Raw genomic sequence first — 20859 nt, forward strand, 5'->3', positions numbered from 1 at the left:
TAATAAATAAAAGATAATTAAATTAAGTCTAATTTAATAACAACTAAGTTTATAGTACTTGCGTCTTTGAAATGAAGTAGATATTTTTTAAATAAATAATGGTGAACGCGATAGCGATATAAATTATATCTTTATACTGGTAAAGGAGGGGGTACGCTGGGCCCTGAGCCGCTTAAGAAACACTTGAGGAAATCCATCGGGAACGGAAAGATAATTGTTGAGCTCTTCTCAGCCGATATTGTGTTGAGAGATTGTAGGTATCTTAACTGCAACAAATTATGATATACTTTAATAATTGGACGAACAGATCCGAAGATCTAAAAATTACAATTTTCAACTATTTACAATTACGCAGATATGTACCTCATATATCGGTAACGAATAAATCGAATGGATTATGACCTCTTTTCCTAAATAAAAACAAAACAACATCTCAATAAAAAAAAGTAAAAAGTGAAGAAAAAAAGTGTACATTTTTTTTTCAAAGAGTAGAAGTAAATTATTTATTTTAAAAAATGAAATGTAAATATGAACTCATTTCTGGGATGATAATATGCCTGACACGTATTCATTATTATAGCTACTTCAAATGTTGTTGCTTACTTGAAGAGCAGTAGGGTTGTCTATCATAACTAGGGATGCTTCTCTTAGAGCCTTGGAGGCTTTAATTTCGCCCTCAGCCGCAATTATTTTAGCTCTGGCTTCTCTGTCAGCTTCTGCTTCAGCTGCCATTGCTCTTTGCAACTGTACTGGGAGTCGAACATCTTTGCTGTAAGCAAAGAATGAATAAATAGATTTTTGATTTTACAGCGTGAATTTTCTTGGAACGGCTTGATTAAATTTACTCAAAACTAGCAAGCATTATTATACCATTGCATAACAATATTTCGGTTCGACTCCCAGTACAGTTGTACTGGGAGTCGAACATCTTTGCTGTAAGCAAAGAATGAATAAATAGATTTTTGATTTTACAGCGTGAATTTTCTTGGAACGGCTTGATTAAATTTACTCAAAACTAGCAAGCATTATTATACCATTGCATAACAATATTTCGGTTCGACTCCCAGTACAGTTGTACTGGGAGTCGAACATCTTTGCTGTAAGCAAAGAATGAATAAATAGATTTTTGATTTTACAGCGTGAATTTTCTTGGAACGGCTTGATTAAATTTACTCAAAACTAGCAAGCATTATTATACCATTGCATAACAATATTTCGGTTCGACTCCCAGTACAGTTGTACTGGGAGTCGAACATCTTTGCTGTAAGCAAAGAATGAATAAATAGATTTTTGATTTTACAGCGTGAATTTTCTTGGAACGGCTTGATTAAATTTACTCAAAACTAGCAAGCATTATTATACCATTGCATAACAATATTTCGGTTCGACTCCCAGTACAGTTGTACTGGGAGTCGAACATCTTTGCTGTAAGCAAAGAATGAATAAATAGATTTTTGATTTTACAGCGTGAATTTTCTTGGAACGGCTTGATTAAATTTACTCAAAACTAGCAAGCATTATTATACCATTGCATAACAATATTTCGGTTCGACTCCCAGTACAGTTGTACTGGGAGTCGAACATCTTTGCTGTAAGCAAAGAATGAATAAATAGATTTTTGATTTTACAGCGTGAATTTTCTTGGAACGGCTTGATTAAATTTACTCAAAACTAGCAAGCATTATTATACCATTGAATAACAATATTTCGGTTCCATCTCTGTTTTTATCATCTTTTTATATGTAATACAAAGACCAAGAGTATACACTTACCTGAGCGTTTTAATATCTACCAGCTCAATTATTTATAAAGATTGTATTTATTGCCCAATGTAAGTAGCTAAAACACTTGTGTTATGGAAAATCAGAAATAACGACGGTACCAAAAACACTACATCGACTCGGCCGGGAATCGAACCCGGGACCTCGGAGTGGCGTACCCATGAAAACCGGTGTACACAACACTCGATCACGGAAGTCGTCACGAATGTAAAATTAACTGCAGATTAAAATTATTACAGCATACGCCTAGACGTCTTACTCTATAGATATAAAATAACAGGCTGTACATATCCGTAATCTTGGAAAAGCCTTTATTTTCCGTTGAAGAATGGTATATCGATAAGTATAGATAGTAGTTTGTTAAAAAATAAATATGCCTCAAAAACCTTAGAGTGATTGTATACATTACATCTCAACTCTTTCCACTTCAACTCCCCAGGGATCAGTCGCTACGTCCAAGTTGGCTTGCATCATATGACTTATGGCTTCACGATCTGATAACAGCTGGGCTAAGTCACGCATACCCAGTACATTGCGCAGTGTTGTCGCAGCGAGGAGACGAGTAGAAGCACTAAGGAATCAATGGACATAATTAAATCAGGTACTGCTATGAAATAATCATAAGACCCAGGTTCTGTCAAAGAAACATTACCAACCTATAATCTGCAACACGAACTACTGCGTTTAATGGTTCCTTTATTCTATAGTAAACAACTGCATCTACCGCTACAGTAACTGAATCTCTTGTGAGGACCTGAAAGTATTTGTTTTTATTAATACAGTTAATGATCATTCTTGTAAAAAAACTTGGGTGTATTATATATACATATACATATATATAATCCCTCAGTATTCAAAATTTGATTCATTAGTCTCAATATATAGGCCTTTAACGATGCTTAACAAGAAGCTAGAAGCTAACTACAAAGTTGGCAATGTAATAGAGTCATATAAAATTAACAAGTTTTACATATATTTTCAACGTAGCATTCTGCATTCAGTCTCAAAAAAAGTACCACAGGTGTCTTATTTCAACTATCTGAGCTTAGGTTCTTATGTTTAAAATAATCCATACAATCATATTTATAGATAAAAGCAAAGTTTTAATTTTTATACTTAATAGTATAAAATATTGTTTGATAAAATTGCAACTAAAAGTATAAAGGAATAGATACTGTAATGGCCTTACTTTTTTACCTCTTGAGAGATAGGTAAGTTAAAGTATAAAAAAGGTCAACTTTGAGTAATGGTGTTAACGTAACTAATGGCATAGCCCAAGGCTCCATTCTTAGTCCGTTGGCAAAGTTCATGAAGTATTCATGAACTTTGCCAACGACATTAGCAATGAGAATGAAATATTGTCTAATTTATTGGTGATATATACCATATATTATCTAATAGAAATAAGCAAAGATAAAGCTCAAACAAAAATAAAGGCTAAATTCGTCCAAATTTAGAAAATTTAATTCAGTCATTCGTATGATTAAACTTGATCATCAACGATCGCAGTACTGTACAAAACCTAACATATAAATATAATAGTTCAACACAACGATTAGTCAGAGAACAGAAACATATAAATATAATAAACAAAGAGAAGTGTTAATAACCCAAATATTTATTTTAATTATAGTTATTATAATTCAAATGTTCGGAATGTATATAATATGTGTAGGCTTTATGTGATTAAAAATAAGGTACAAGTAAACGTAAGTCGAAAAAGTAAATAAATAAACTATTTAAATTGCAGCAAAAATAAATACAAGAAAATAAATGTATGTATCGACTGTTTTTATCAAGAACATGTTGAATTTAGTCGGATCGTAATGTTTTTATTTAGACATAGATCTAAATATAGTAAACGTTACGATAAGCATTTATTGTGTAGACTATAATATCACTTTTAGCTTAAATTAGCTTAAATAAATTTAGAATAAACCAAACATTTTATAATTTTAAGAAATAGCTTGAAATTTGACTTTATGAAGATACAATAGCTCAGTGGATAGGAGGACTGGGACCACTGACATGTGGAAAGGTAAACATTACTACGTAGTATAAAACAAACTCGCTCACCGCTGTCTATCCCTATGTATGCTTAGATCTTTAAAATTACACAACGAGTTTTGATGCGAGAGTCGAGATGGCCCAGTGGTTAGAACGCGTGCATCTTAACCGATGATTGCGGGTTCAAACCCAAGTAAGCACCGCTGATTCATGTGCTTAATTTGTCTTTCTCGTACTCAGCGGTGAAGGAAAACATCGTGAGGGAACCTGCATGTGACAAATTTCATAGAAATTCTGCCACATTTGTATTCCACCAACCCGCATTGGAACAGCGTGGTGGAAAATGTTCCAAACCTTCTCCTCAAACGGAGAGGAGGCCTTTAGCCCAGCAGTGGGAATTTACAGGCTGTTGTTATTGTTGTTGTTGTTGTTGTTTGATGCGATTTTTTTATTAGAGAAAAGTTTTTGTCTGTAATACAAGGACATGTAGCACAGAAATGTTGCTAACGAATGATAAACTGTGAACGATGTAAGAAATTCTGTAGTATATTTAGTGTCAGCATTGCACCCATGCGTAGCCGGGACGGATCGCTAGTATTTATTAAATCTTCATGTAGAATATAATCTCCAAACCTTCTTCTTAAGGGTCCGTTATCCAATAGTAGGATATTTGGTGGTACTTTGTCCTTACTTTAGGTATAAAGGCTTTATGGAAACCCACCTCGGTATACAATTCTCATCAGTTACAGATGACATGATGATACTTGTTCTGGTTTTACTTCCTGGTCTTATTATATTCTAGTTTGACGGCTAAGAGTAATTAAAGATTAGATAGAACTGATTTTAAGTTGGTGACATATTAGCTATGTATTTAGTACATAATATTTGACGGTGGTGACCACATGTGACCAATTTGTATGTGTTTTATCGCCTGGATCGTATCAACATAGTGATTTATGTTCTACAGTGAAGCAGTGGAGTGAGTGGTACCATATACATGAGGCAGATTAGCATTTGGGATCGTATTATATCGTATTAGTATACAACAACAACAATAACAGCCTGTAAATTCCCACTGCTGGGCTAAAGGCCTCCTCTCCCTTTGAGGAGAAGGTTTGGAATATATTCCACCACACTGTTACAATGCGGGTTGGTGGAATACACATGTGGCAGAATTTCTATGAGATTTGTCACATGCAGATTTCCTCACGATGTTTTCCTTCACCGCTGAGCACGAGATGAATTATAAAGACAAATTAAGCACATGAATCAGCGGTGCTCGCCTGGGTATGAACCCGCAATCATGGGTTAAGATGCACGCGTTCTAACCACTGGGCCATTTCGACTCCAATGTATATTTAATATTAAAATATAATTATACCAGATACTGGGCTAAAAGTTTTAATAAAAAATAATAATTTTAGCACAGTACTTAATATAACTATAGATAAAATATGTTAATCACATTTTCATTTTGTAATTCAAATATAAGTCACGTTTACATTTAATCCATAATTAATTGAAAAAATCAATGCACATTAAAAAACCTATTTGTATATTAAAAAAAAAACAAATTAATTTTGATTAATGTTATCATTCATCGTAATAATTAAATAGGTGAGCTGAAACATAACGTGGGCGATACCGCGTAAAACAGCTGGCTCAATAATGAAACGGTTATGAGGTAGAACGGTTTAGACAACCAGTACAAGACACAATTGTTTGTGCATCGTAAAACTTTGATTGATGGTTTATAGGAACATCAATTAGACGCAAACCAGCTGAATGGCAGGCATTCGGGTTAACTGTTTTCAATACCAATGCCAACTCCGAATCGTCTTTGTTTGTAGCCATGTGTTCTTTGTTATATGCATCGTAGCTATACTTAAGCTCCGTCGCCGTATATTTAGTATTGAGAATTGAGATTGGCTTATTAGGAACACGAATATTTAAATTATTCAAAGATTTCTTTTTTGTAAAAATATTTCGATGTCGATTATTGTCACCCGGATTAAAGGTTGTTGAACTTCCTAAATGTTTCAAATTGCATATTGTACGTATTAATTACAAATATTAGATTTATTTTGTTTTAGTTGGTTGAAAATAAGGGAAAACTTACGGGTATGCGTGTACTTTTAATATTAGTATATTGTAGTTTTGTTATGGATTAGCGTCATTATAAATATCTTTAAAAGAATGAAGTAGTTAAATTCATGTCAATTAGATACTTATTATACATCAAGAATATTTCAATGCGTTTTTTGAGGGTTCTTCCAGAGAATTTTAAACGCTTTTTTTGTTAGGACATCCTATATTATTAAAGAGAAGATTAGGTAATTCCAACGGAGGTTGAACCGTAATATTTAACATAAGTAAAACCGCGCAGGGCAGCTTATTTTAGCGACCGAAGTGTTTAAACAAACATCGCGTCTGATATAACTATCAGACGCATTCGTTTCGTACTAGCACTTCGATTTTATTAAACATTTTTGCGTTAGATAGTTCGTTTATTGAGACAGATGATGGGTTGTATATTTTCACTAAAACTAAGGAGCCAATACCGTTACAATATGGTAATCATGGGCATAGTGATATATATAATAAAAATCGTTTGAGAAGACACCGATAATGTCAAATGAAAATATCATAATCGGTGACTAGCACATACGTAATTTGATGGAAAATGGTCTTTAAATCTGCAACAAGAAAAGAACTGCAAGAAATCTTAAAACTCCACGCACAGTCAACACGCTTTTAGCCATGAGATCAGCTCGTAAGTTGTACGTTCTGCTCGTAATTAGACTGGTTTATACAGCAATATATAGGTTTGATGTAATCAGTTTGTTTTTCGAGTGTTCGAAATAAAAACAATTTAAGAATATTTGCAAAGTAACTTATAACACTATGCCGTAAAAGTAATTAATTGTTTTTTTTTTAGGATGAGTGAGCCAGTATAAAAATAAATTCTCAAGGATTACTTATGATAAGCAATTATTGGTATAGACCATAGGCCCATAAGGGACCATAAGGAGACCATAAGGAAGGGTATTAAGAAGTGACTCGTTTACCCGTCTACCTCTATATACAACAACAACACCGTCCTGTAAATTCTCCCCTTCTGGGCAAAGGCCTCCTCTCCCTTTGAGGAGAAGGTTTGGAGCATATTCCACCACGATGTTTCAACGCGTATTGGTGGAATACACATGTGCTAGAATTTCTATGAAATTTGCCAGATGCAGGTTTCCTCGCGATGTTCGTCTTCACCACCGAGCACGAAAAGAATTATAAACACAAATAAACTCATGAATATTCATAGGTGCTTGCCTGGGTTGGAACCCGCAATCGTCGGTTAAGATGCACGCGTTCTAACCGCTATGCCATCGCGCCTCTACCTCTCACTATCTGTCTGTCTGTCGCTCTTTCTCTACCAAACCACTGAACCTGAATGTTATGAAAATTTGTATCAAGCAAACTTGAAGTTCAAGGAAGGACATTGGGTAACTTTTTTGCCTGACATCATGTGTCAAACAATCGAACCTAAGATGCGACCGAGCTGTGTACGACTAGTTTATAAAAAATAATATAATAAATAAAAGTAAGTATATAAAAGACCTTGTTCGTTAATTCTGAGGAAAAGTTAATAAAACATTGAGTACTACTAATTGATTTGAAATTGGTTCATACCTCTTGAGGTGGTACATCGAATGACACTGTCCTTAAATCAACTTTTCTGTAAGTATCGACACAGGGTAATATGAAGAAAAGTCCAGGCCCTCTCACGCCACCTTTACGTAATCGGCCGAGGCGGAAAATCACTGCTCGTTCAAACTCTTGGACGACCTGAGAAGTATGAAGGTTTTATTAATAATTATTTAATCTATTAACTGTTAATCTGTATAATTTTCTGAATGTTCTCCAAAAAGGTTTCATATACTAGGATTGGACAATTAGTTCGTAGTTACACCAATGTGTATGGAAATAACACAAATGTTTGATATTTCACGAGACCAATATAAAGAGAAGTATATTTCTTATGTTATAGTTGCATTTTAAAAATAATTTCATTTTGTTCTAGAAAAAATAAATTAAAATGACATTTACCTTAAAACATTCGAATAACGAAAACGGAAATGTAATAATGACAAGTAGAAATGAAAAGAATGTCGCAAATTTTTCAACGCATCCAACAGCATGCGGATTTGCTGAAAAGAAAATTTTAACATTATTATTTTTTTTAATTAAAAATAAGGAAAGAATATTTTAATATGCATTCGATATATAAAATATTGAATAAAACACTGTTAATTAATTAATAAAAAATATAGTGATTTAAATAATTCAATATATTTAATAAAATGCTAAGGTGCAATATTTACAATGGCTGTTAATCGCATATAAGTGGTTTATTTTGGCAGCATTTAAACGATATTTACATAAACTTGCTTATTACTTTTAACCGATTACGAAGCGATATTACAATTACTCGTGTTTGATTAACCACGAAATTTCCTTTCGATATTAAAATACTTACGCATTTGTATCGTGATAGCGCAAGTCGTACCCGTATCACAATCTAAAATATTCAAATTTACAAATTAATTTAAATTACAAGCTAACATTTTAATTTTTAAGCTTATCATTTTCTACTTACGGCTGGGTACGTTATCACGTCTAGTGCTTACAGACCTTAGTTCCGTATGCATCGTGAATTATTCAAGATTATATATAATTTAAGCTATCAACACATTATGAACAAGATTCGTTAAATGATACCAATTTTCTAATAACACGTTTAATTCGGCCAACAAACACTGACTGCGCTGACATTCGGACTAACTTACTGTCCGATGAGCGCATGTTTACGCGACCCAAAAACAACACGATACCAACTAAAAATATCAAATACAATGCGAATGTTTCGAAATCTAATATAATAACATGTCTTTGGATAAGTTTCGATTACAGATATTTACGTATTTCGAAGTAGCACTCCACTTCGCCTGAATCCTTGTCATGACAACCGAAATCCATGAGGAATTAGAGGCGCAAATTGACGCGCATTGAACGATTTCTGAATCAATCAATCTAAGTGTTTGCAGTGTGATCTAACCGGTGTCTATATTGGTACTACGTTGAACGTGGATAGTCAGGTTGACGGTAAAAATAAATAAATAACGCACTTCCCATGTCGATGGACGAACGGGCGCACAGTGGCTCGCGGTGCAGGGTATTGTTGGCTACAGCACTTTGGGAACATTTACCATAATACATTGTATATGAGGATGTTTAGATAATAACTTCACTATTAATATTAGAGTGTTTTAAAAGTTAATCATATTTAACAGATATGGTTGGCGCAACGCTCGATTATGTGGCCTGACAATTAATTGCAGCTTTTCTTTTCTTGATTAGGTCTTGTAATGGAAATTGTAAATTATACCTTATTATTCAAATACAATTATTTTAAGATAATTAGACTTCGAACGATATTATTGCAGAAATAGTAATTGTAGCTTCGATTTACGATCTAATAGAGTTCTTCTGATGTTGAAAATTTCTTGACAGAAAAATCTAATCTAACCAGCGTTTAATTAAATACAGGATCTCGGGATCTTTAATCGAATGAAAGTAATTTTAGTGATCGAATAATTAAACATGGAACCACTCAGATTATTAGTTTGTACAAAGTTTAAAATTCGGTATGAATTTTAATTTTATAATTATCTTATGATGTATAAAAGTATGATTACGATATTTCCCGCTACCGTACGTTTCGCTCATCACATCACGCGAAAACCGAAACAGATGGCCGAATTGCGATGAGCCTTTGTTTATAAGAACGTGCATGCGCTCTTGTCGGCCAAATATAAGATAATTTAAGCGATTAATGTGTTCTTTATTTGGACCGCTGCATTATTATAACTTGCATCAATAAAACGTGTTACAATCATTTAATTTGTGTAATAGTACGGGCCACCTGCTTGTGTTTATTCTAGCTCGTTTATTTTGGCAGATTTATATAATTTGTTAATTTTAATGCAATTTATATCTAAATATTTATTAATATCAATCATCATATCTACAGAAACGTAAACAAATCTGCAGTAATGTGATGTTTATGAGTGAATTTTCCATAAATTTTTAAGTGTGTTTTTTTTCAAACTACGTCATCATTTTTTGGCTTTCCACGAAACATGTCCGCTAAGCATCTTCATCAGCCTACTTGCGTTCTCCAACATTTCTTGCCATCCAACGAATCAAGTGGTATTGCCAACACTGTTTCCAAGCCTACTATTGGGGACCACAGGTTTTTGTCCAATCTGCTAATCTTGGCTCACACTGGTTTCCACCCGCAACTGGTACTGGACGTTGCCGGCGTCTACTAAGCCGTATGGTAAACACGTATCGCCCTCAACTATTTGTTTTATTTAATTCAATAATAATTCAGTATATAAGGAATAACATTCGTGTTGATAGACAACTGACACATATAATTACTAGGTAGTACAATCCAAGAACATTAAGTACAGAAACCAGTCTGAGCAAGTTGTATTTATGTATTTACATATAAACTTGTTGATCTTTACGTTTGGACTATCATTTGACCCAAAAGATCAGAGGCTGAATCAAACAACAAATCAACAGTAACTGTATGACTAAGTACTTTTGATTTATATCACGAATCATTCTATGAAATGCTAAAGTGAAAACATTTCATTCGTAATAAATAAAATCATAATAAAACCAAGATCTTTATTGAAATAGGTTCTTCTGAGCATCTTTAGAATATTAGAACGATGTTCTTACAAAGAAGGACTCTTCCTGACTAGGAAACAACGGCAAATTTTGAGTATTGTACGGACTGATTTTTTAATATGAGAATCATTAAATTTTTTACCAGGTGGTTAAACATATGAACAGTTCACAAAATTGAAAGTAGGCGTTGTTATTACAACCAGTTTTGGTAAACCTTGTTTTATGTCTATTAATTTATTAGATCTAAGATAGCTCAGTGGATAGAAAATCTGGATCTTTATCGATGAACGAGATACGAATCTGAGCATACAACTGAACTTTCACTAGCATAATTTGAGTTTAAAATTTCACACCCGTTTCTAAGCAAAAACTTCTAGAGGAAATTTGCGTGTCTTAGACGAAATTCTGTTAAATCTATATGTACAGACCATACGCGGCTGAACTGTCCTTTCTCATTAACAAGAAGTAAAGCTTTTGCTCAGAAATGGAAAGTTCATGGTATTATTATAGTCTTAAGAGTATATTTGATAATAGGATTCTATAAAGAGAGTAAGTCACATGAAATTTGCCCGTGAGTTGAAGATGATTACAAATTACTTTTCATGCATCATAATTCCCAGATCAGAACGATGATTATTTTTGGTGATAGGGCTTTGTGCTAACCCCCCTAAACAACTGCGGTATTGTTGTGTTCTGGTTTCAAGGGTGAGTGAGCCAGTGTAACTACAGACATAAGGGACATAGCAACTTAGTTCCCAAGATTGCTAGTGCATTGACGATGTAATTACAGCGTCATTGTCTATGGGTGACGGTTACCTCCAACCGCCAACCTATTCCATAAAAAAAGAACGATATAGATTCGAAATCCTAATTTATTTTTAAAATAAAAACAAAATTGCTAATTATATATGTATGTAACATATGGGTGATCAACGAGGTCAAATTTATTTAATTATAAAATATCTTTAACATAATTTATTAAGGTTACATTACCGATATAGCGTTCGTAATGCGTCTAATATTTTTATAAAGCAATTAGTTTTTAACATGATAAAAATAACGATCAGTTCTCATGGACTAAAAATACTTTGTTCGATAACCGTGATAAAGTATTCGATTAGAAAATACTTGTCATAGACTTGGAACTCGAGTGGCATAGTGCAGATTTCTTACAAGTCCTACATTAATAGTGGTATAGGTTTTTTGTTACCGAACCAAGAGTATAAAAAGGTTTTCGATAAAGTATATCATATGGTATCGGTAACTGGGTCAAATCTTAGTAAACCTAAATAGAGAAAGTTGTATTGCAAAAATAATCTCAGGGGCTTGGTCATGTCAACAGAGATACTAATTGAGACTTTATAATGACTTTATTTTTATTAGCTTAATGATCTCGTAATGTTGTAGATTCAAGCAAAAACTTTTATTAAAATCTGAATGAGATTTTTATCATGATAGGTAAAAATTTCGTAAATTTTACCTATCATGATAAAAATTAAAAAGTAAAAGTAATTTTCGTAAAATATATGCTATATGTACATTGTTTTATAAATTGTAGGGCTTTTTGGAAGTCCGCCTGGGTAGGTACCACCCACTCATCACATATTCTACCGCTAAACAACAGTACACAGTATTGTTGTGTTCCGGTTTGAAGGGTGAGTGAGCCAGTGTAAATACAGGCATAAGGGACATAGCATCTTAGTTCCCAAGGTTGGTGGCGCATTGACGATGTAAGGAATAGTTAATATATTTTTACAGCGTCATTGTCTATGGGCGATGGTGACCACTTACCATCAGGTGGTCCATATGCTCGTATGCAAACCTATTCCATAAAAAAAATTAAAAAATGTCTGTATGTTTAGGTAGATACGTCTGTAGGTTTCAATGAAATCAGGTTGGATAAAATCTGCTAATTAGGATATATCAAATTCCAATAAGTTGGCATATTGACATCTCTACCATAGAGGAGCCTAGAAATAATTGGGTTTGTTATCAATACTATGAGAATTTCTCAAGGTTCAATTTAACTTGCAAATGAGGCTTAAAAAATATGCAAATTACCTTTGACGTCAAAAATCACGATGACTATACTAGGTGGTTTTAGTGACAACAAGGAGTCTGGGATTCGTTCAGGACACCTAAACTCGACCTCAGTCTAGTTAAGATCTGATAGAGGTGCAGGAACATAAATAATAATATCAATGATTAAAAAAACAATTGCTTGATTTTCGTAACTTTCGACAGTGTATTTATATAAGATATTTAGGTTATGTCAATGTTTGAATAATATCTTATTGCGAAATTTCAAAGTGCAGCAAGATTGAAGTTTTGAAATATAATATGTTGCACTTTTGATTATATAACTGATCAGAAATATGTCCGAAAGAACTAAATCGTTAGTTATATAACATATTACGTCCTGTCCCTAACACAGGTGCGCCTAATTATATATAGAACCTTTTACAAAATGACGTAATATTTCATCATTCGATCCCAAGAATGTTTCGAATCACGAATATCCTGTACGTAATCTATAATATAAAAATGAGTCGCTAAATGTGTTGCTAAGCGCAAAACTCGAGAACGGTTGGACCGATTTCGCTAATTCTTTTTTTTAAATATTCCTTGAAGTACAAGGATGGTTCTTACGGAGAGAAAAATTCCAAAAAAAATAATTTAAAATTTCCTGAAAAAGTCGAAAAACGACACTTTTCTATACTCCCATACAAAAGGTGTTGTTGAAATACATCGATCGTATGACGATTATTACGATTATCCGATTCTGTTTCTGCGAGCAGAAGATGGATATCGTCTTGGACTATATCAAACTAATTCACGACAGGCTCTGTGACATCGAAGAGAGTTAGTTGTATGGATTTCTATGCATATCGTATAACGATTAGAGATAATCAAACTAACCATATTCTGAAGCGTCGTAGGCTGTTTCAAAAATTAATTGTTAATATTTAAACTAAGGGAACGAACGATTAAACAATTATTCAATACAACCAATCAAAACTTCGAGATCGAGATGATGAATATTAAATGAAATATTTTTTAAGTATTTGATTAGATCTCGCATGTTTCTTGATTTGTTTCTTTATTATTTGTACATTGTTGATGATCAGTAATTACTTGCAAAATGAAAAATTAAAAATTTATTTTCTGCGACTATTGCCCAGCGAAGCGGGCGGGTATTGCTAGTATTTTATAAAAATATCGCAAATGACAGACTGCATAATATGCATTAATTGTATGATAGAGACTTAACATTTGACGCTAACCCTTGCTTTGACAATTATTTTTGCCAATATATAATTTTATGGAGGTGCCTTAATTGGCTTGGATCCTTTCAATCTTCAGCTGTAGCTCATCGACCCATTAATATTATTAATCATTATTTTAAACACACCATATGTGTAATATATGTTGTATTATTTCAATGATTATACACGTTATGGGAAACATATCACGTATATTATATTTAAATTTTTCACAAGGGAACCTACGTCGTTTAGTGAAAGCAATTTATAAGACAGCTGTTTCGCTTTATGAATGGTTGAAAATTGACACCGCGCAGAGAACATTAAGTCGCGGATGAAAACGACTAAAATGTTTATTAAGACTTATGTATATAGTTTTAAAATTATTACGGATTTTAATTTTGGACATCCCGACGTTTCGAGCACTTTACAGCGTTCGTGGTCACGGGTAGACTGTCTAACCGTCTCGTCCAAAATAATTAATATACGCGATTAAAATCCGTTATAACTAGTTTTATTTAAATGTGTAATAATCGCGAAAATTTAAGACAACATTAAAAATAGTGACTGTTGAATGTGCTTAATGTATATGTTTATTTTGAGTAAATAAATAAACATTCATACGTTTATGCAGCTTATACTGTAAGACCTTCGCGTAAGCTTTATTTCAACATGAGTATTTTACTTGCAGTATTTATTTTCGTTGAGATACATGGTTACTTGACTATATGTTTTTAAATATTTTTATTAAAATAAACCATTGTGACACTTCTAACAGGCGACAGGTGGTAGGCAGAGGATAGGTTAGGAGCGGTGAGCTAAAGCTTTCAAGTATTTTTTACGAAAGTGATCTTCAAAACAAAAATGAATAATACGTTTATTTATTTTATTTTTAGTATGATATGCAGTAGTTTATCTATAAATGTGGACTGTATTATTTGTAAATATGCTGTGATGGTAGTCCTAAAAACAAATGAGATTATATAACAAAAATAGTTTCGTGATTCGTGAGGTTTTTATTGCGTCGGTGTGTTGGATTATTTAGAAATAAATTTATAAAAAATATATCTTGTATCAAATATTTTGAACTCTCCGTCTAAAACTTTGTTTGTTTGAAATGTTAATAAAAAAGTGAAAATACATTATTTGCTGCGCTTTAGGTAAAATTATTATTATTGATGTATCTTATAAATACAGTTATTTGATTTTATTTATACATCCGTTTTGATGTCGGTGATAAAGCATGTGGAGTAAGCCTAAGACTTTGATCTGGCTTTAAATTTAGGTTGCACCACGCTCAAATGCACTAACGTTGAACCAATTTCATCACACAGGAATGTTGTATAGCTTATTTTGTTTTATTGCTTTTAGTGTTTATATAATAACACTCGTATATTACAGTTTTCTATAGAAAATTAAAACCACAATTTTTTTCAGAATTTATGAAAGCTTGTACAATTAAATCATAATATATATTTAAAATATAATATGTTTATTAATTAACGTGACAATGTAATTGTATTGTATATTGCTGATGGGTGAAATTCGTCCAATTGGGTAATTATTTTGCGTATGCACTGGAGTTAAAGCTCAATTTCACGATGAAGGCGGAATCCCACATTCATTCATAAATTATTGGCTTTTATTAGTATTGAGTCATGCTCGTGTTTACAAGATTTAATGCATGGGATGGTTAGTAGGAAAGTAGAAAAAAATACAAGTAAGATACTATTGTTACCTTTTTTTATGTTTTACGTGCAGTTAATCGTATATGGCTCCATTTTAGTCAGTGAACAGATCTTTCTACATTATAAAATATACTACCCTGCTTATATGATATAAATGTTAAAGAAAATCGACTCGATCGTATTCACAAACAGATTTTAACTTTAAACTCAGAACAAACCACATAAGGTATGAGTATATGGTGGTATGTATATAAGGATAAAATAGAATGAAGCTTTTTGCTGGTGAAATTGAAGAGAAATAATTGATTTTCTAAATAATTGATTATACCATTTACCAATAAAATATATCTTAATAAAATATTCCTGGAGCAAGTTATTTGTTCAATAAAAATTGTTTGTTATAAACATTAATAGAAAACAAAGGAATTTCATGTATACAGAAAATTTATTTATTAACATATTTTTTAGATTATTAAATATTTTTATCAAATAAAAACTACAGTATCGGAATATCTCAAATGTTTTCAACAGTAAAAATATACACTAGCATAAAATTCTAATCGAGCTTAAAATTATTTTGCTCCGTGCAATAAAATACAGCATTTTTTGTAATAAAAATTCTACTATACTTTACGAATATTCTAGCGCGGGAGTAGTACCTGTGTTAGGGGGTTATGGAGGGGCCCTTAGCTTATAAGCGTAGGACATTCATTGCTCTGTCAAGCAGGACGAACTATCGTGTGTAGTGTGTTGTATTACAAGTAACAATATGTGGGTAAGTTGTTCAAACAATATATTAGTATTTAGAACCACAAAAAAAATCTCAAAAAGCAGGTCCTAATACTTTATAGTGTGCTAATAAAAATGTAAATAATTAAACATAAATTTTATGATTTAAGTTTGTGTAAATCAGTGAAGTGTTTTTCAATATAAATAAATTTAAAGTTACTATTTTTTGAACAGTCAGAGTAAGAAAACCTTCGTCAGTTTTCAGATAAGCACACGAAAACAGATCTTAAGGTGACGAACTTTTTCTTACCCCGTCTGTACAAATACGAATGAATTGAATCGGTCCATTGAAAACTTTTTGATGAACTATAATAAATTACACATATTATTTTTTATATGTACATTATATCAGTAGGGTCATATCCACGTTTAGTTAGATACTGTTTCATAACCAAAGCTTTTTACCTCATTTATTAAATTATTCAGTCAAAATCGATACTGTTCGCCATATACCATTTTTATGACATTCATGTAACCTATGATACTTGAGATACTTACTTTGCAAAACTGTGAATACCATCAATTAAAACAAGTAAAAGTATTTTTTGTCTACATACATAGCTACATACCAAGTGGGGTACAACTGCAAACAAGCTTTTTTTGAAAATCGTAGGAATGATCAGAGTTGAGTTATTGTAGAAACATTTTTTTTTTAAATAATAGACAACATCGCAAACATTACTCTGATTCCAAAGTAAGTAGCTCAAGTACTTGTGTTATGAAAAATTAGAAGTAACGACGGTACCACAAACACCCAGACCCAAGACAACATAGAAAACCAATGAATTTTCTACATCAACTTGGCCGGGAATCGAACATGGGACCTCGGAGTGGCGTACCCATGAAAACTGGTGTACACACTACTCTTCCACGGAGGTCGTCAATTATTTGGAACATGGACATTTATTTGGAAGCAACTGAGAACATTACTTATTTTGCATTTTACAGATATTAGCGCTGTTATCCTGTGTTAGCGTCGCATTGGCGGTGCCAATTGAGTACGGTGGACTGTATGCGCATGCGCCAGTCTTTCATGCCCCAATCGTCCATGCACCTGTCGCTATCGCTGAGCCTGTAGTGAGTTAACGGCTTTATTAAATTTTTGTAATACATCGCGTAATTGCAATACAAATACTAAATGTGTAATGGCTTAGCCTTAATAATTCTACACGGCTGTTTAGTGTTTGCAACAAAAATAACAATGGATGAGTACGTATTTAGTTTATCTCCTCTTTAGTACAATTGCAAACTTGTTACACTCAGAGTATAGAGTTATTAAAGAGTTAGTAGTTTTTTTAAGAAATTTCGAGTACAGGCTTGATAGGAAGCTGGTAGTCTAAATATTCTTATGCCACAGAAGTAAATGCAAAAAAGCTAAGATTTTATTATCAGGTATAATCCACCAGATTATGAGAGTAAGGAAATAACAGCTGCACCAGTATTTGCACATACGCATTGAAAGCTTTACATCCTGTATTGTTTAATTCGGTCAGGTCAACACCATGATATATTTATATTTTGTCTTACTTCTAAAACGTACAAGTGGTCTCCGAAAAAATAACAATGACAGAAATTACATTGAATAATAATTATGTACCGGATAAGTTTCTAGGCTATATTGATTACTACAAATAAAGTACTATTTATTATACAAAAGCAAATAGGGGTTCATGGAATAAAATAAATATATACATGAAGAAAATAAATTGACCAAATAATCGTATTTGTATTTATGGCAGTATAAAGTTTAATTATATTGCAAATATACCAAAAAAATGCATGGAGCCAATATTGAAGTTTCATAAGGTTTTTTATTCCAAACAATTTACCTTAGTCTCAATGATGTGATCTTATAGGCCTATCCAAAGTACGCTTTCAATTACGGAGTCAAGGATCCCCACACTGGTGACGTTAAATCACAGCAAGAAGAAAGAGATGGCGATGTTGTAAAAGGTAATAAGATTCATTTTAAATCATATATACATACTTATACATACATATAGTACTTATTCTTAAGATCAAATGTAATGTAACCTCGTTTAAAATTACTTATAAAGTATTTTTCGATGTTTTGAATATATTCTTTTATAAATTTATAAAGCTACTAGCTTCATTAACGTTGTTTTTTTCTATTAATTTGAATCAACAGTATCTTTGCAATGTATTTTATGGACCTGATTTCACATATATTTACTAGAGCACTGCTATTTTTTAATTAATCACGTGTATCTTTCTTACAGGTAGCTACTCCTTAGTTGAGCCCGATGGTACAACACGTACAGTCAACTATTCAGCGGATGACCACACCGGCTTCAATGCAGTTGTACACAAGTCGGGTCATGCAGTACACCCGGTTAGTTCCAACAATATATATTAATAATAGGGAACGCGTGCACCTTAGCCGATGTTTGCAGGTTGAAGGCAGCAATGGGAAATTCACAGGTTGTTAATGTAATATCAACAATAGATATAAAATTGAATAGAAAACGACAAATATGTCATCTTTTGTGAAAAAAATAAATAAATATAGATAACTGTAATTATATGAGCATAAGAATTATTAACATATAATTATGTACATACAGTAAAATTGGAATGTCAGTTTGTACGCGGTACATACATATATGTAAAAAAAAAATTACAATTTTTGTATGTCCGTCTGTTTGCTGTGGCTAATCTCTGATACGGTTGGATTGATTTTAACAGAAATTTCAAATGGTTGCCTTTATATGCAGTAACGTAGGCTAGTTAAATACTAAACTTTGTGAACTGAATAATAATATATTTTTATCTTAAATATAGACACACAAAGTCACGAGTACAGCTAGTTAACAATATAATAGATAGATAGAAAGATAGAAAGAAAACAAAAGGTCGCCTGGACATAACGCTATTTGCTTACGTAACGTTTTATGCCAGTTGACTCTATTGTACGTCGCGTTAAAGAACATCGTTCCAAAAAAAAAAAAAACATTTTGTGCCTGTAATTCAAAATTCAAAACTGACGTCCTATTTACTGAGCCTAGAACATGAAACATATATGGGAATATCAACATATGAGACTAGAATATGTAAGAAAAATAAACCAAAGCTCAGAACTAGCTTTGGTTTATCTCGCGTCTTGGAATAAATATTGCACAATGTAAATATCGTCGCTGTTACCGGTCCTTTCGCAAATCTAACGGTATTTGTCATATATGGAAACGCGATAGCCTGATAATGTGAACTTAGCTAACAATATTTTCGATTTCCGCTACGGGACTATTGAGCATAAACTGGAAATTAGTTGATTACCCGCCCACTCGGTTATTGTCTAATTGGCACATTTTAACTCTTACATTAAGATTTTGTTATTAATGTAAATATTTTTATGTAACACTTATATAATAAAACTTTAAGCAAATAATAACAAGTAATATTTCGAAATCCAATTCCATATTAATTTAAAAAAATAATTGAAATTATTCAAATAAAAAAAAAAAAAACTATTCCATTTCAGCTTGATAATATCGCTAAAATTAAAAATATAATAGTTATTTGCATTTTATTGATATTATATCATTAAAGTTGATTGATTTTTTTTTCAAAATAGATTTCATACTATAATACAATTTAGAAAGTGATTAAAACATTTGGAGGGGAAATTAGAACATTATTGACAACAAAAGATTTTACAATACTTTTGTAATTCCAACCTTCGGTCTATCGACAACATGTTTTCTTAACTTTTGTTAAGACAGTTTAGAAAACGTCGTTTTGGAAACAACATTGCAATTGTCTATTATTTATCAATTATCAATGTTTTAATTTGTTATATTTCTTATCTTCACAGGTAGCGGCTCCTGTTGCTCATTACGCACATGCACCTACACTTGTCCTGTCTTCTTATGGACACCACTGATAAATAAAAACAACGGTACTCCTTAGTCTTCCAACCCTCGCAAAGTTGTAGTTTAAATAGTTATACCTAGATATAAAGCGAAAAGGATTGTTTGTGGTTTCATCAGTATGGATAACATTTAAAACGTTGAAATATTTTTTTTTCTGTCTAGGCTGTATGGTTGCAGGCCTTTGTCTATCTCAAAGGAAAGAAAATGAAAAATGAAAGCTTTTGTTTTAAGATCGTTACAATAGAAAATTGTGTAACGGCTAGTTTATAGATGTTTTAACTTTTGAATGTTATTCACAAGACCACATAAGAATGTACATTTAAGTATTTCGAGCGACATCCAAAAGTATTTTGATTTACTTATTATATTTTAAGTTATTCGACTTTATTGTATTGATTAATTCGATGTAAGTGCCTTCCTATTCATAGCATCTGAAGTACAACTATATAAATTAATTTTATTTTAATAAAAGAATAAAATATATAATATACATGTTATTTTATTCATATGATTATAATATTTAGACTAATCAATTTAATTTAGATGTCTCATTAAAATTACTTGTAATAAATTGGATTAATCTACAACAAAGAAAAAGTTTGAATTTAATTTAAAAAAATCTAATATGATATTTAGTGTACACAGATCTATAAAAACATATTAATAAATTTTAGATTTATATTTT

General features: G+C 32.1%; 2 protein-coding genes across 6 annotated transcripts; one reads left to right on the plus strand and one right to left on the minus strand.

Moving 5' to 3' along the window:
* Positions 1–16: 16 nt before the first annotated feature.
* Positions 17–8999, minus strand: LOC124530335 (mechanosensory protein 2-like). 5 transcript variants are annotated; one of them, XM_047104471.1, is made up of 8 exons: positions 8969–8998; positions 8320–8361; positions 7890–7990; positions 7473–7628; positions 2438–2535; positions 2191–2352; positions 604–769; positions 17–266 (listed from the first exon to the last, which is right to left on the minus strand). In XM_047104471.1, the coding sequence occupies exons 1-8, from the start codon at positions 8973–8975 to the stop codon at positions 132–134; spliced, it is 867 nt and encodes a 288-aa protein (XP_046960427.1). In that variant the 5' UTR covers positions 8976–8998; the 3' UTR covers positions 17–131. The 5 variants fall into 5 exon arrangements, with proteins under 5 accessions (XP_046960427.1, XP_046960424.1, XP_046960425.1 ...); XM_047104468.1 differs by lacking the exon at positions 8969–8998 and adding an exon at positions 8762–8955; XM_047104469.1 differs by lacking the exon at positions 8969–8998 and adding an exon at positions 8440–8940.
* Positions 9000–16112: 7113 nt separating this feature from the next.
* On the plus strand, positions 16113–20662 carry LOC124530338 (cuticle protein 8-like). The gene is made up of 5 exons (XM_047104474.1): positions 16113–16270; positions 17233–17361; positions 18141–18237; positions 18525–18637; positions 20117–20662. The coding sequence occupies exons 1-5, from the start codon at positions 16265–16267 to the stop codon at positions 20183–20185; spliced, it is 414 nt and encodes a 137-aa protein (XP_046960430.1). The 5' UTR covers positions 16113–16264; the 3' UTR covers positions 20186–20662.
* Positions 20663–20859: the final 197 nt, after the last annotated feature.

Source organism: Vanessa cardui, chromosome 6 (genome assembly GCF_905220365.1).
Source record: "Vanessa cardui chromosome 6, ilVanCard2.1, whole genome shotgun sequence".
Lineage (NCBI taxonomy): Eukaryota > Metazoa > Arthropoda > Insecta > Lepidoptera > Nymphalidae > Vanessa > Vanessa cardui.